Source organism: Colletotrichum truncatum (genome assembly GCF_014235925.2).
Source record: "Colletotrichum truncatum strain CMES1059 chromosome Unknown Contig_0001, whole genome shotgun sequence".
Lineage (NCBI taxonomy): Eukaryota > Fungi > Ascomycota > Sordariomycetes > Glomerellales > Glomerellaceae > Colletotrichum > Colletotrichum truncatum.
Genome location: NW_027222398.1, coordinates 7630650 through 7644079, shown reverse-complemented (window position 1 = coordinate 7644079; position 13430 = coordinate 7630650). Strand labels below are relative to the sequence as shown.

Sequence of the window (13430 nt, the reverse complement as noted above, 5' to 3'; positions counted from 1 at the left end):
TTTCTCACATCTGCACTACAGAGAAATCGTTAATATCATCTTTGATTGTGCAGCACGCGCCCTGACGGCCGTATGGGGGGGCTCTCTACTTACTTTTGCCGACCTTTCGCGAACTGGCTGTTGTTACCGAGAAGTTCTGGTGATCACGGCAAATAATTGGTGGGGCGGGCTTGAGAATGGTGTTCAGCGCGGGAAGTCTGAAAAATAGCCCTAATTAGGGCACGCGGGAAGTCACATGTGGGTGAAAGTGTGGTGGAGGCACCTACCCTGTGTAGCACTGTGGAAGTCGCTTCTCGCCCCGCACTTGCCGTGCCGATTGGGGCCACTTTATTATTCTATGATGTTTTCACTCCGTAAATACGGGTTTGGCATTCGGAAGACGACCAGAATGCCAAAGAAAGGCAAGTTGTGAAAGTGGAATTACTCGGTAGTATTTTTGTCCGTATAGGTGCAACTTAAAGTATATGGGTAATCCGAAGTCTCATCTAATCCCAAACTCCCATACAAAGCCTACGACTCTTTGATATCAAAGTAGTACTGCTTCATTCGTTCAATAGTACCTTATCATCAATGTATCTGTCTGTCATACAATTTGCGAGGATTGCTCGCCAATTGGATCCATGCTCATGCTCGTGCTTGAACGTTCTCGCCGCTCACTTGCCGCTCTGCGTTGCTCTCTTTGCCAGGCCACAATGTGTGTCTCGAGCATGTTGACGGCCCGCATCAGCATTGGGACCGACAGCCCTGCAAGTCGGGCTGCGAGCTGAAAGAAGTCCTTGCCTGCTTGAGGCAGGTCCTCCTCGGATTTGTATGAGTAATTCATGGCCTTTGGGATATTGGTGTCTCCCTGTCTTTTTTGGTACGTTGAACTAACGAAAGAGGTGGCCTGGGCTTGTATTCTGCATAATCTTTCCACAGTGTTGTTTTCCAGGTCCTCAAATAGTGGCTTACTGGACGGTAGCTGATCAGATGGGAAGTATTTTGCCAACATTATGTCCTCCGCTTCGTCATAGTTAGCTGTCAATGCTTTCTCATGAGGTTCTTGGCCGACTCACACTGCGCATCGTTGGATAGTGATAGCTGTGTAAAATACTCATCTAAATCTGCAGGCTCCATAGATGTGATCTGCGAAGCTGTGACACTCAAGTAATCATGTGTCAAGGTAGTCGGTTCGTTAGCCAAGGCTGGTGCCATAACATCCTGCCATTCTTCCCACTGGAAATTCGGTACCAAGAAGTAGTTGTTATCTTGGAGCATTGGCGTGGATTCCAACGGAAAGTATTGCATGGCGGTGAACACGACAGTGGCGATAAGGAGAATCTCGGGATGATGTATGAGTCGAAGACGCGATTTCCCCAGAGGAAATTCGTAGGAGAGATTCACAATAGGTGGTATCCTGCGAGCGATTGATATCGTCTCAACTGCTCCCGGTTAGTCCAAGGTGCCGTTAAGATATGTGAGCAACTCACCAGGTAAGCCCAGTTCCCGAACATATTGCAATGTCATCAGAACATCGTTGATAGGAGGGAATATCATGTTGTAGTTCGAATTGTATGACAGAGTAAGGCTTAGAACAGACTCGTGAAGTTCCCCATGGTCAAACCTAGCCAAATGTGCGGCCTTCAGTGAGGTCGAATGGTATGTTGGCAATCTGTCACGCATCTCTTGCGGAAGTTGTCGATACTAGGGATGGTTAGTGCCCTTGGAGCGCCTTTTATCATCTTACTTACGGCTTGCTTGTAAGGAATATTGCCTGCCCTAGCCCATCTAGCAAACTCACCAATCCTTGTAGGGATTCGGAGAAGTATGCACCCAAGAAAACAGAGTCCCAAAGTGTCTATCAGCCGCGGTACAGGCCACTCACTTCCATTTTCAGGCGCCCAGTTCTGTGCTTGCTTGGGACGGTTGGAGGGATGCTCATCCTGGGAGATATCGATCTGTGAACTGAATAGTGAAAGCTCAGCTTCCGAAGCTGAGTCGTTCTCGACGGCGGTTGCAGCCCCCCGCGTACGAAGATCCCAAAGGTCACGGACCACTGTTTCCAGCTCTGGTTTATGGCCTTTGAATGTGACCAGCCAATGGATCTGTTCCCTCAAGATGAGCTGAAGACATTCAAGGTACAGGTCTCGCGCCGGCTGGCCAGTGAGCACACGCTTCACACGCTCTTTGACCTGCTTCTCTTTTCGCGAAACCTTTCCCTTCTGGCCAAAGTCTTCGTCACCAAGATCAAATTCAACGTAGCCCTAGAGCGATTGTAAGCATTTGGTACTCTAGGCGTACGTAGCGTGAATTTACCTGAAGTTGGTGGCCTTCCTTTGCACAATACCTTAAGCCATTCTCAAGGTACCATTTCCGAGAACCGCAAAACTCACAACGTTCACCTTTTGGGAACTTGTGAAGTTCTCTATCTGGTGCCATGCCGTTGATGTCGGGTTTAGTAGGAAGACGTAACCATGGCAGAATCTTCACCCCATCAGCGAAATGTGGACAGTACTCAGCTATTAATGCTAGCCTAGCAAAAAGATTTCAGTATCCAGATGTGTGTCAAGTCTTCGCCAGGGTCGAGAATAATCAACATGGCAGCATTGAAAGTACAGCGGGTGCTAACAAAGCAGTAGATAAGTGAAGTTGTCTGAAAGGGATACCATCGCTGCGGGAGCAAACGGACCACCGGTGACACAGTGTCAACTATAACACTCACACAGTACAGAGTAATTCAATTCATCATCATTTCAAATTTATCTTTTATATGAGGTTTCATTCAAGACCCCAACCAGCTTAATACTTGATTGACACGCACACGCCGCTGTTAGATCTAGCACATGTCACATTTGCATCACGAAGATGATGGTCACCGTTGAACATAACGAAAAAGGGACCACGAGGTGGGGAAATGTGCCGCTTTTCTATCGGACAGATCTGTTGCCACCGCGAAGCTCTCCCAATTTTTTCACCTATCCCATTGCTAGTCTGATCGTCGTAAGAGTCTGTGAGACAGACAAAAACAAAGGAAAAAGTCGTGCGATGTCTTTGCAGTTGTCGAGTTCGCGTAACCAGTATCAAATCCTATCCAGATATACTCCTCTACGCAACGATCGACGGGGACATCGCTGATATTCGACGCGCCAAGAAATATCTGTTATGATATCCCCAGTCTGCCAACATCTGCCAACAAGGCAGCACGAAGTGAGCGCTTGTGGAAGTCGTTGTCTGCTGAAAATAGTAGAGAATTGCGGTGCTTAACCCTGGCGGGGAGCCTCCTTAGCCTCAACGGCAGCCTCCTCACCCATAGCAGTCAAGATAACGACGTCTGTAAACTCTTTGTCAGTGCTTTCAATTCTACAACACGTATTTAGAAAATCCTTACTGGTATCCTTCTCCTCAACCTTGAAGAGTCTGTTGATCTTGTCGCCAATCTCGCCGTCAGGGACACGGACATCGTCCTTGGTGTCACCGTCGTCGTTCATGAGGGAGAGGAAGCCATCGTCGGAGATATCAAGCTAGAGAAAAAGAGTATGTTAAGATTATGCTGACTGATTACCGAGGTTCGGAACATCACTTACGAGCTGGTACTCGCGGCGCTGGACGTTGGGGACGTCCATGTTGTGGGTAGAGGGGCAGAGATCCTCAAGCTTCTTGCCGGTGAAGATGTCGAGGGCAACCAAGTGAACCTTGGCGTGACCGTGCTTGCCAGTCTTGGAGGTAGACATGTCGACGATCTTGCAGGGGCGGCCCTTGATGACGACGTGACCGTTCTTCCTCAGAGCAGAGCACTGCATGGGGAAGGTGGCAGACGCGCCGGCGTCGGCGGAGTCGAAGGTGTGCTCATGCTACAAAACGCAAAATGTTAGCATGCTGCAATAGAGATCAAAATTCTTTTCAAAAATTGGGGTTGACGCAATGGAATTGTTGGTGTGATGTGAATAAGCCTCTATTCTGTGTGTGCGTGTGCTGTGCTGAGCCATGGTGCGTTGATGCAGCCGCGGGGCTCACCCAATGCGGGGTGGTTGTGGTGGTGGTTTTTTGCCCAAGCAATGGTGGCCATAGCAGCGCATGCGATCACCAAGATGACAGGAAAAGAGAGCTTGCGCATGTGCCTACTTACCTGAGAGTCGTCGGCCATTTTGAAGGATTGACTAAGAGAAGATGTCTAAAAATCGAAAACGGAGATGTCGACGGATCAAGGGCGATACCCAGCAAAGACGGCTGCTTTTATTTTTGAGGGGGAGAGAGTTGTGTAAGGAAGAGAAGCGGGCTGGAGGGGGGAACGGAGGGGAAAAAGAGGGAAGGCGAGGCGGGAGTAGATAATTTTTTTTCCTGGTTTTATTATTGGGTTTTTTTTGCTTAGGTCCAGATTCGCGCCCCTCCCCGACCTTTCTCAGGCGCTGTGTGGGACACTTGATAGTAAAAAAGGTGGAGTGTGGGTTTTCTTTTTTTTTTTTTTTTCATTGAAAATCTGCCTGCCCCTTCCCTGAGTCCTCGGGCGGCCTTCAAGCGACCCTTGGGCCCCTGGAACCCAAGTAGGTAGGCTCGTCGCTGCCCGCCCACAGTCGTTCGTCGCAGGCACATTCCCTTGAAAAGGTACTGGCACTGGCAATCCAAGCGGGGTGGAGGTACCTCCCATAACTCTCTTTCCTTGCCTGACACTGAAGGCCTTATGCAAGACACGAGTTACGGCGGTCAAAGGCATGAGAGTAGTGAATTATTTCGCCTGGGGGTCAGTGATCAAGTAGTACGGCATAGCAGTGGATGGGAAGGAAGCTCCAGCTTCCGTGGCGACTCTTGAGTCCTTTTTGGCGCTAATGCCGCCTGACTTCTTCCAACCACTGGCCAGCCACCCAGCGTACCCTGACCTCCATGCCCCGAAGGGAGGGGATTTGCTCGGTATGTATTCAAATTCCTACCAAAAGAAGATGTTGTCGTCGTCCCTGACGATGCCTCGCATGTTTCCCGCCAAAAGGGGACACACTTCTATCTTTTTGAAGAAAGGAGACCAATGGTTCGAAAACACTAGGTACCACACAACAAATTCGCATCCATATGCCTGTCCTTTTCCTAAGACAGTACACCTGATGGCAGCCGACTTACCCCTCAGGTAAACTCGGACATGGTTGATTGCCTGAAGACTGTCACTGATTCTGCATAACATGTGTGCAGCTCTCTTCACTCGGATACGCACCTCCAATGCGCCAATGGTTTGTTTCGGCGCCAGTACAAGACTTGCCCCGCACGTTTGCTTGTCGTCCGCCTCTCAAAACACTGCCCCGCACTTTGCACTCTGCCTAAAAAACATGAACATCCGAGCCCCTGCTGCGCCACAGAAAGTAAAGAAGTACGTATTAGTGGCTGACAGATGTCGTCTTCCTTCTGTCCAATCAGAACACATTACCTTCCAGGAGGCCATCCAGCCTCGCCTGCTCCGATCAGCATCACAGGTCAACGTAGCCGGAATAAGACAGCTTTCGCCTACCAATTCACCACCCATCGATCAAAACCTCGATGGCACGGTGCCTAACCCTACCGAATAAACTGCTTCGTAGCCTTTCCTCACCACAATCCCATCATGTGGCTTGATCGGCTTGCAGGGCAGCCGAACCCATCACCGTCCTCGTCGCAGCCTGGCAGCCGTCCCTACTCTCCTCTGCCGCGACGAGCATCCAACAGTCCCTATGTTACTTCTCAGAGGCCGGGAGTGACACCAAGAGGGTCAAATTTATCCCTCGTCTCTAACGATTCTTCGACCTCTTTTCTCGCCGCTCGCAAGGTCAATGGTTCTGGCCTCAAGCAGTCCCAAACGACATATGATGGGCCCGACTCGGTCGAGATCTTAACCCGGATTTTAGATACTATATCACCCTCAAGCACTACTACGATACGCTCGGAACCAAAAATAAGCGAAAATGATTTGGAAATGGCATTTGATTTCGAGGGATTGAGCCTCCGAGAGCTGGCAAGCTCCGAGAGCTCGGTTACAGATGGTACGGATGGTTATCGACGGCAGACCGCAGAAGAATGTACGGCTCCTACTTGATATCATCGACCGGTTTCAAATATGCTGATTTACCGACATAGTTGAAACTAGCAAGGCCCAGTTTGAAGACTTGCATAGATCCATCGCAGCATGCGACGGCGTCCTCAGCTCTGTTGAGACCAACTTGACTAGTTTCCGCAACGATCTTGCGACAGTCTCTGCGGATATAGAAACTCTGCAATCTCGATCCACAGCACTCAATGTCCGCCTCGAAAATCGAAAGGCTGTCGAAAAAGCATTTGGACCGGTTGTGGAAGAACTCAGTGTTTCTCCCCATGTCGTATCCAAAATCGCAGAGGGTCATATTGATGAGGCCTGGGTCAAGATGTTGGCAGAGGTAGACAAACGGGCAACAGCATACAAGAATAATACAGCCAGCCCAGAGAAGAGCAAAGCTTGGGCTGATCTCGGTCCATTGTTGGAAAAGCTTACAATGAAGGCCATTGAACGAATAAGGGACTTCATTGTGGCCCAGATTAAAGCGCTACGGTCTCCTCACATCAATGCTCAAATCATCCAACAACAGAACTTTCTGAAGTTCAAGGAGCTTTACGCTTTCCTTCACAAGCACCATTCCAAGCTTGCCGAAGAGATTAGCCAGGCTTACATGAACACAATGAGATGGTACTACGCTAACCAATTTGCTCGATATCAAAAGGCATTAGAAAAGCTCAAGTTGCACATTCTTGACAAGAATGATGTTCTTGGTCACGAAGAACCGTCACGAAGAGCAACTGTGCTATCTGCTACCAAACCAGTTGGCCCGCCGCATGATGCCTTTAACTTAGGACGTCGCATCGACCTACTAAAAACGAGCGACCAATCCGCCATCTCTTCTTATTTAGCCGAGGAAGATCAAACTACACACTATCTCGAAGTTCCTTTCAGAAACTTCAACTTAGCATTAATTGATAATGCAACTGCAGAGTATACCTTCTTGGCAGCCTACTTTTCGCCCCCGCTTTCGTTAGCAGCGGTGTCGCGGCAGTTTAACTACATTTTCGAGCCAGCATTTGCGTTGGGTCGGACACTGACCAAGACTCTGATTACTGATACCTACGATGCGTTGGGTCTACTGCTATGCATTCGGCTGAACCAGCATCTGGCCTTTGAGCTGCAGAGGCGCAAGATCCCCGCCGTGGATGGTTATATCAACATGACAACCATGCTTTTGTGGCCGAGGCTACAGGTTGTCATGGACTATCACTGCGAGTCTGTACGACAACTCACCAACTCTCTACCAACGAAAGCTAGGGCTGCGGATCAGAACAGGCTGTCTGCAGCACCCCACCTCGTTACACAGCGATTCGGCCAAATTTTGCAAGGTGTTCTGGCGCTTAGTGGCGAGGCAGGAGATGACGAGCCCGTGGTTACTAGTCTACGTCGATTGCGTTCAGAGGCGGAAGCTTTTCTGACCCGCTACAGTCAGTCTTTTGGCGACAAGCGCAAGCGTGAGCGATTTTTGTACAACAACTACTCGCTGACTTCAACCATCATCAGCGATGTTAACGGGAAGCTGGCAACAGAACAGCAGGAGCATTTCGAGGAACTCAAGTCAGCGTTCCAGGAGGGTGCTTGAACCACAGACGGATATCTTCTGGTGTAGGCGCGGCGTCGGATGCTCTTTTGGAATGGGATATCATGCAAGCGGTAGCGCTCTTTTCTGCTGTCACAAGGCTCTGAATTAATGCGAGACACCTTTCTCTCGTATCTTGCGGTTCCAAAATCCAGACTTCACCCAGCTCTGCCTAGAAAGTATATGTCCAACTTGTACCGTTTGTCCACTTTGTCCATAGTACGGCCAGTTGCGCTACCGGGTTGGGATTCCGGCTTAGATACACTGCCACAAGGCTAACGACAGCAGCAAAACCCACTGTAATGGCGCCCTTTCTGTATGCCCAAATTACCCTCATGATCTTTTGCCGGCGCTCCAGAGAACGGAGCTCGGCAAGTTGTTTTTGAAAGTATACATGCCCATCATCCATCGTCTGCTTCACGCATAACTCAACGGAGCGAGCTGTCTTGAGGGAACTCGCTTTAGATATAGAGCGCCAAGCGGGCAGAGTATCAGGTGGGTACCGCTCGTAGAGTGCTGCGGTGTTCGAGATTAATGCTTCAATATCCATCGTTTGAGGGACTTTAGAAAGGATAAGGTGCAACATAGACGGGTCGTCCTCATCGTTGTCAAAGAGCTCACCCCGCCGGTCTAGGACTATTTGGGCGAACATATAAACACTGAAGACCGGCTCGCGAGTAAGGAGGATGTCGAACAAACGGGCAATGTCACCATATGCCTGGATGTCGTGAGCGTACATTGTCAGCGTTCCCGCTAGGGCGTAGAAGGGCTCGGTGCCGGAGAGGTGCTTTTTTAATTTTGGATCTGCCGCATTAAGAATATCAGGTATCAAACGGAGCTGCGCAATAGTCGGTTCAAGGTTGGTGAGCATGAAGTCACGTATGCGGAGAACCGAGAGGCGCGAGACGAGGCGAGCACGCCAGGGTGACTTGAGGACTAGCAAGAAAACCTGGCAGATGTCATGGTAGCCCTGAAAGTAGCATAGGTATGGGTATCGTCGGAGGACCTCGATTATTAGGTCGGAGAGCTCGCTCTTATTTTTCTCAAGTTCTGCGTCGGACTGGTCTGAAAAACTTAGCTCGGTTCATTCACTCGTCTGGTACTGAAATATGAGTTTCTTACGGTTGGGATAATAGATGAAAGCCCTGTTGACATCGAGTTGGACCTGTTCCTCATCCCTGTGACGCGGAAGGTCTTTCCATGGGATCTTCTCGTCTATGCCGGTCGTGCTAACACCATTGAAGTCTTCGTTGCCCGTGAAGCCGAGGAGGATTGGCCCTGCCGCCCAAGATAGGTTGTTAGTTTAGTTGAACTTGTAGGACCTGGGCGCGTAGTAACCGGCGCGTTTGGAACTAACATGCTCGCCGACGCAAACTATCAGTGATAAAACCGCCTCTAGTTCTGGCCAGGGCCTTGAGGGCCTCGATGTTTCGCCACTCGCAGGCGTCGAGGATCTCGATCGTCTTGCGATGGGAGTAGTCGCTCTCTTCGTCAGTTGTATTGGTGCCCATGGAGTCGAAAGGTTGAGGAGCTTGAACTGTCCGAGTAACCAGTTGATTAGTTTCCGTAGTTCCGCTTCGCCAGCGAGCGATATTGTGTTATGAATCTTGTGTGGTCGATGGGGACGCTCTTTCTGGGAACAAAGTGTTCATCGTGTAGCGTGAGTGTGGTAAACTACTTTCTGAGGCTGCAAAACTGGGTGCCACCGATTTTTTTTTTCTTCTTCTTCTTCTCGGTGAGGGGACAGCCCAAATCCAGACGATCTTGGCAAGATCAACTGGAAATGGGACAAGTTTTCAGCGGTATGAGCTTGGGGTCAATATGAGGAACTGCTCGGCCGATGAGTTGCAAAGAGTAGCGAACGGAACCGTAATAAGAGCAGGGAAACTGGAGTCAAAGCTACCACAATGACGGAGCATCTCCACTGCGGATCTCTGTCGCACAACGGGTATGCGCTACTGGGCTGCCTCATAGGGGAACTGTGGCATCGTATTGGGCGTCCAAGGCCCCCCAACGACATTGGGACGGGATGCACAAGCTAGTCAGCCAACCTTAGGTAAGCCAACTAACATTCAGGGCTCCCAATAGGTTCACGGGTACCCGTGCGTGTAAAATTTCACGGGTACCCGTGGAAATGACTAAGCAACTCTGATATGGGGCTCATGAGCCAATGAGAGGCACGGCCTGCATCAAACTTATCCGGAAAGTTTACGACTTTACTACGATGCACTCTTCGGGCTTACTACCAGCGTATAACGCCTCCTGCTCTGCCTTATCTTGCTCGACTCGTTTCCAGACTTCGCTCATACCTCTCTCACTGTTTTTAAAGGGGTTTTGTCCATCTTCCGCAATAATCAGCTCATCGACCCGTTTGTGTTCAGCCCTATCCCAGTCCAGATAAGCCATCATCTCCTCCTTCGTCTAATCCCTTGACCCGTGTGAGGTAGTGCAGCGTCCTTTCATCTGCTTATAGTCAAGACACCACTCATAACACTTTTTGTCATAACGTAGCGGAAGTCCCATTGCCCTTCGATACTCCTGGTTTGTTTTGATACTCCCACGAGGTTAAGCACCGTACCAGGCGCTTCTTGCTGCACAGTACCGTCCGTATATCGCCTAAGGTAAATCGTATCCTAGCAGCGAAGGTGAATGCGAATGCGCAAATGGTGATAATACCCGAGGTGGTGATATACTGGTCTCTACCACTATAGCAATAGTCGGTTGAACCAACTCTGGTACGTCCTGCACGGCGTTTGAAGGAGGTTCTTGTGTATCTGTCGTCGTCCCGGTAAATATCGCAGTTGATACTGTAGCTAGATCTGGAGTAGGTGTCGGTTCAGGCAATAAATGCGTGTATCGCAGAGGGCACGCCTTTGAAGTCATAGTATGGCCAACTGTATGATACCTACTGCATTTGCTTGGGGCCCGTGAAGCAACTTCAACAACTTCGAACCCGCTAGGCTCTCGTCTAGTGCTTGATTTGGGAATACTGGGATTCTCTAATTGCAACCTGGGCTCTATGCGCTGGCGAGGCTCCAGCAATAGCTGCGGCGCTCTATCACGCCTCAAATGCCAATGTGCATGGAAGTGCTCACGTAGAAGAACAAGATTCTGTTCTTGTAAAGTCTTTAATTTGTGTAAGCATGGGAGACCATATACTCGAGAAAACGTCCCCGTACAGGCTGTGGAAGGATTTGTGTCTTTCTTCGTGAGCAGCTTCCGTTGCTCTTCTACTTTGCGCAAGGCTTCATGCGATACCCAGCCAAGCACTACGCCGTACATTAACCCTGAAAGCTCAACTAGTATCCGTATTTGCTGTTTAACTTGATTTGACTTTAGATCCGATAGCTGATTTAGTAAAGCATGCTTCATTGCTTGCTAAGCTTTAAAAAGGTCTAATATGGATCGTTTCAAGTGCGATTTAAGTAGTGCATGAATACCCTCAACTCGCGAAGTAGCTATATTGCCAAAATAGGTATGCTGATCGACCTAGGCTTTCACTAGCTTCTCCTTGTATGGTTTCAACCAAACGGACGTAACATAGCCGACTTCTTCGAGATAGTCTAGAAGATAGCGTTCCTCAAACTAGGAAACGCGCTCCTCAAAAACCACCTCAGATGGCAAGCTGATGATCGAATGCCAGGAGTTATAGAATTCTTCCCAGCTCTGAGTTGAAGGTTTGAGCGCTGCAGGATTGTTGACTGTCTTTGGCTTAGTAGAGTCAAAAGCTGGATTACAATGTTGAAGAACGGCCTTGTTCGCATGCCAGAGGCAAAGCAAAGATGCAGAAGAGGGGAAGATGGTTGCAACAGCGTTAATGCATGCTAAGCAGCGATCTGTGAGGATAACCGCAGGTAGGCTAGCGTTGCACTGACTATACAAGGATTTGACCCGCTCCAAAGCCCAGGTATAGTCATCTTCTGCCTCGCCGCTAAGAAATGCAAACGCAATACAGAACGACCGTTAGCAAGCATCGACGCCAACTATATCAAGAAGTGGCATACCATACTTATTAGTCTTATAGGTACAGTCTAGTAACATGATGTCTAGGTAGGCTTGGAGAAGGGCTAAGGAATCTGGATGAGCGAACAAGACAGCCGTAACTCGGCCATCTGGTGCAAACTGCATGCGACTCCAGAAGCCTTCCTCATCAAGTTGATTAGCAAGTGCATGGATCGAGGTCTGCCCTTCACGAACATCTCGTTTAGCGGCTACAATATGATTGTAGATATCCTGCTAGGTCGCTATAGAGTCTGTCGTTTGTCGTATGTATGTTCTGATGTCCCTGGGTGCGACGCTAGCGTTTGAAAGACCGGCTACCTTGGCTTGATCCTCCTCAGATAGCTTGCGATGCGTTGGGTGAGCAGACGGATGTTGGCTTGGGGGATGATTATGAGAAGAAAAACGCTTATCGGGCCGGTGTCTCAAGCTCCATGTGCTCTTATCTAAAGATTCCTTAGCAAGGACGGAAAATTGACAACCAGTCCCCCTACTAGTAGTTTGCCTTTGCCGCGCTATTGATATGCTTGGCGGATGACACGACCTATCGCATGAATATGTAATCGTCCGTCGTCCGCTTTTCTCCTTTGTTGATCTCCCGGTAGTGAATGCGTATCCCTTTGTCGCCGCCCAGTTGTTGATTGACATAAAAAGCTCATCGCGAGATTTATGATCGCTTTCAGGGGGGAGACTGTCGTCTGGGAATGTGAGTATTGAGTCTTTGAGAGCTATTTCCATTTTTAAGAATATATGACTGAAGTGCTGGATGCAAATAACGCGTGAAAGGTGTATGACACAAGACGCGTTCATTGACGTGGGCAGGTTGCTTAGTCATTTCCACGGGTACCCGTGAAATTTTACACGCACGGGTACCCGTGAACCTATTGGGAGCCAACATTCAGCGTTGATTGTCAGCATCAAACGTGAAGTCACCAAGCAGCCTATTGGAGCTGAATACAACTGTACTCCCAGTCGATGACAAAAACGAAACTTTCGTAAGAACAAACTACGCCAACTGTAGTATTACGTGCACAGGCCAAAAACACGGTCATGTTCCCCCTACTCTACATCTCCTGTAACCTAATCAGGCATAGGTATCCGCTGCAACCTGTGGCTTAATTACCAGTCCTGACGACGAAGTTCCCAACATGTTGGCTGAGACCGAGATCACAGATGTACAGGAGTTGACAGGTCATAAAATCCAGATCTGACATGAAATACTTGGCATGATGCGGCCCTGCTGGGTTTGCCATCTTCAGCTTTGTTCACATCTCTAGTCATTTCTGGATCTCAATTGGTAAAACCACGAATTCACTATTCAGTTCCACAGGATATGATTGCGAATTGCCAGTCGGTCTTGGGCGCTTAAACCGACTTACCGCACGATTTGTGCGCTGCGAGGTTGAATTGGTGTTACGCACAACCTGTCGGGTTTTTATGCCGGGCGGATTGAGGTCCATGATACGAAACATAACATCTAGAAGCTCTCACAACAGTAGACCTTCCTAGCCGATCCCAAGATTACCAGGTTGAGCCAGACATTGAGAATGGAGATTTAAATCGAAGGCTGGGCCTGCACGTCATGCGGGCTGTCAAGGGAGGATGGCAAGCTGTTTTCCCGGCTTTCCTGTCTTGGTCATGTTGCAAGGAGGCGAACATTATAATAGTGATTTGCTCTCAATCGTCTATTTGGCACCAGGGGGAAGGCACTACTTCTGTCGGCAAAATTGTCCAGACGGAAGCTGACTGGCTCAGATGGAGAGACATGTTGGTCGCAAGCTGCAAGGCCAGATGTCGGTGTCTACTTATCTCAGGGCATCCTGT

The 13430-nt window shown here is 49.2% G+C and overlaps 5 protein-coding genes across 5 annotated transcripts; 2 read left to right on the top strand and 3 right to left on the bottom strand.

Annotated features, from left to right (window-relative positions):
- Positions 1-583: 583 nt before the first annotated feature.
- CTRU02_202112 (uncharacterized protein) lies at positions 584-2418 on the bottom strand (the record flags this gene model as incomplete). Its single annotated transcript, XM_036732501.2, has 5 exons — positions 584-1002; positions 1056-1421; positions 1470-1683; positions 1731-2243; positions 2296-2418. The coding sequence occupies 5 exons, from the start codon at positions 2416-2418 to the stop codon at positions 584-586; spliced, it is 1635 nt and encodes a 544-aa protein (XP_036575751.2).
- An 821-nt stretch (positions 2419-3239) lies between these two features.
- CTRU02_202111 (eukaryotic translation initiation factor 5a-2) lies at positions 3240-4123 on the bottom strand (the record flags this gene model as incomplete). Its single annotated transcript, XM_070203986.1, has 4 exons — positions 3240-3310; positions 3368-3500; positions 3564-3830; positions 4106-4123. 4 exons carry the CDS (start codon positions 4121-4123, stop codon positions 3240-3242), a joined length of 489 nt encoding a protein of 162 aa, XP_070062568.1.
- A 1440-nt stretch (positions 4124-5563) lies between these two features.
- CTRU02_202110 (vps52 sac2 family protein) lies at positions 5564-7610 on the top strand (the record flags this gene model as incomplete). Its single annotated transcript, XM_036732504.1, has 2 exons — positions 5564-6014; positions 6073-7610. The coding sequence occupies 2 exons, from the start codon at positions 5564-5566 to the stop codon at positions 7608-7610; spliced, it is 1989 nt and encodes a 662-aa protein (XP_036575753.1).
- Positions 7611-7779: 169 nt separating this feature from the next.
- CTRU02_202109 (GTPase-activating protein gyp10) lies at positions 7780-9914 on the bottom strand (the record flags this gene model as incomplete). Its single annotated transcript, XM_036732503.2, has 4 exons — positions 7780-8672; positions 8730-8885; positions 8965-9144; positions 9851-9914. 4 exons carry the CDS (start codon positions 9912-9914, stop codon positions 7780-7782), a joined length of 1293 nt encoding a protein of 430 aa, XP_036575754.2.
- On the top strand, positions 9832-10008 carry CTRU02_202108 (uncharacterized protein; the record flags this gene model as incomplete). Its single annotated transcript, XM_070203985.1, has 1 exon — positions 9832-10008. One exon carries the CDS (start codon positions 9832-9834, stop codon positions 10006-10008), a length of 177 nt encoding a protein of 58 aa, XP_070062567.1.
- Between the last annotated feature and the right edge of the window lie 3422 nt (positions 10009-13430).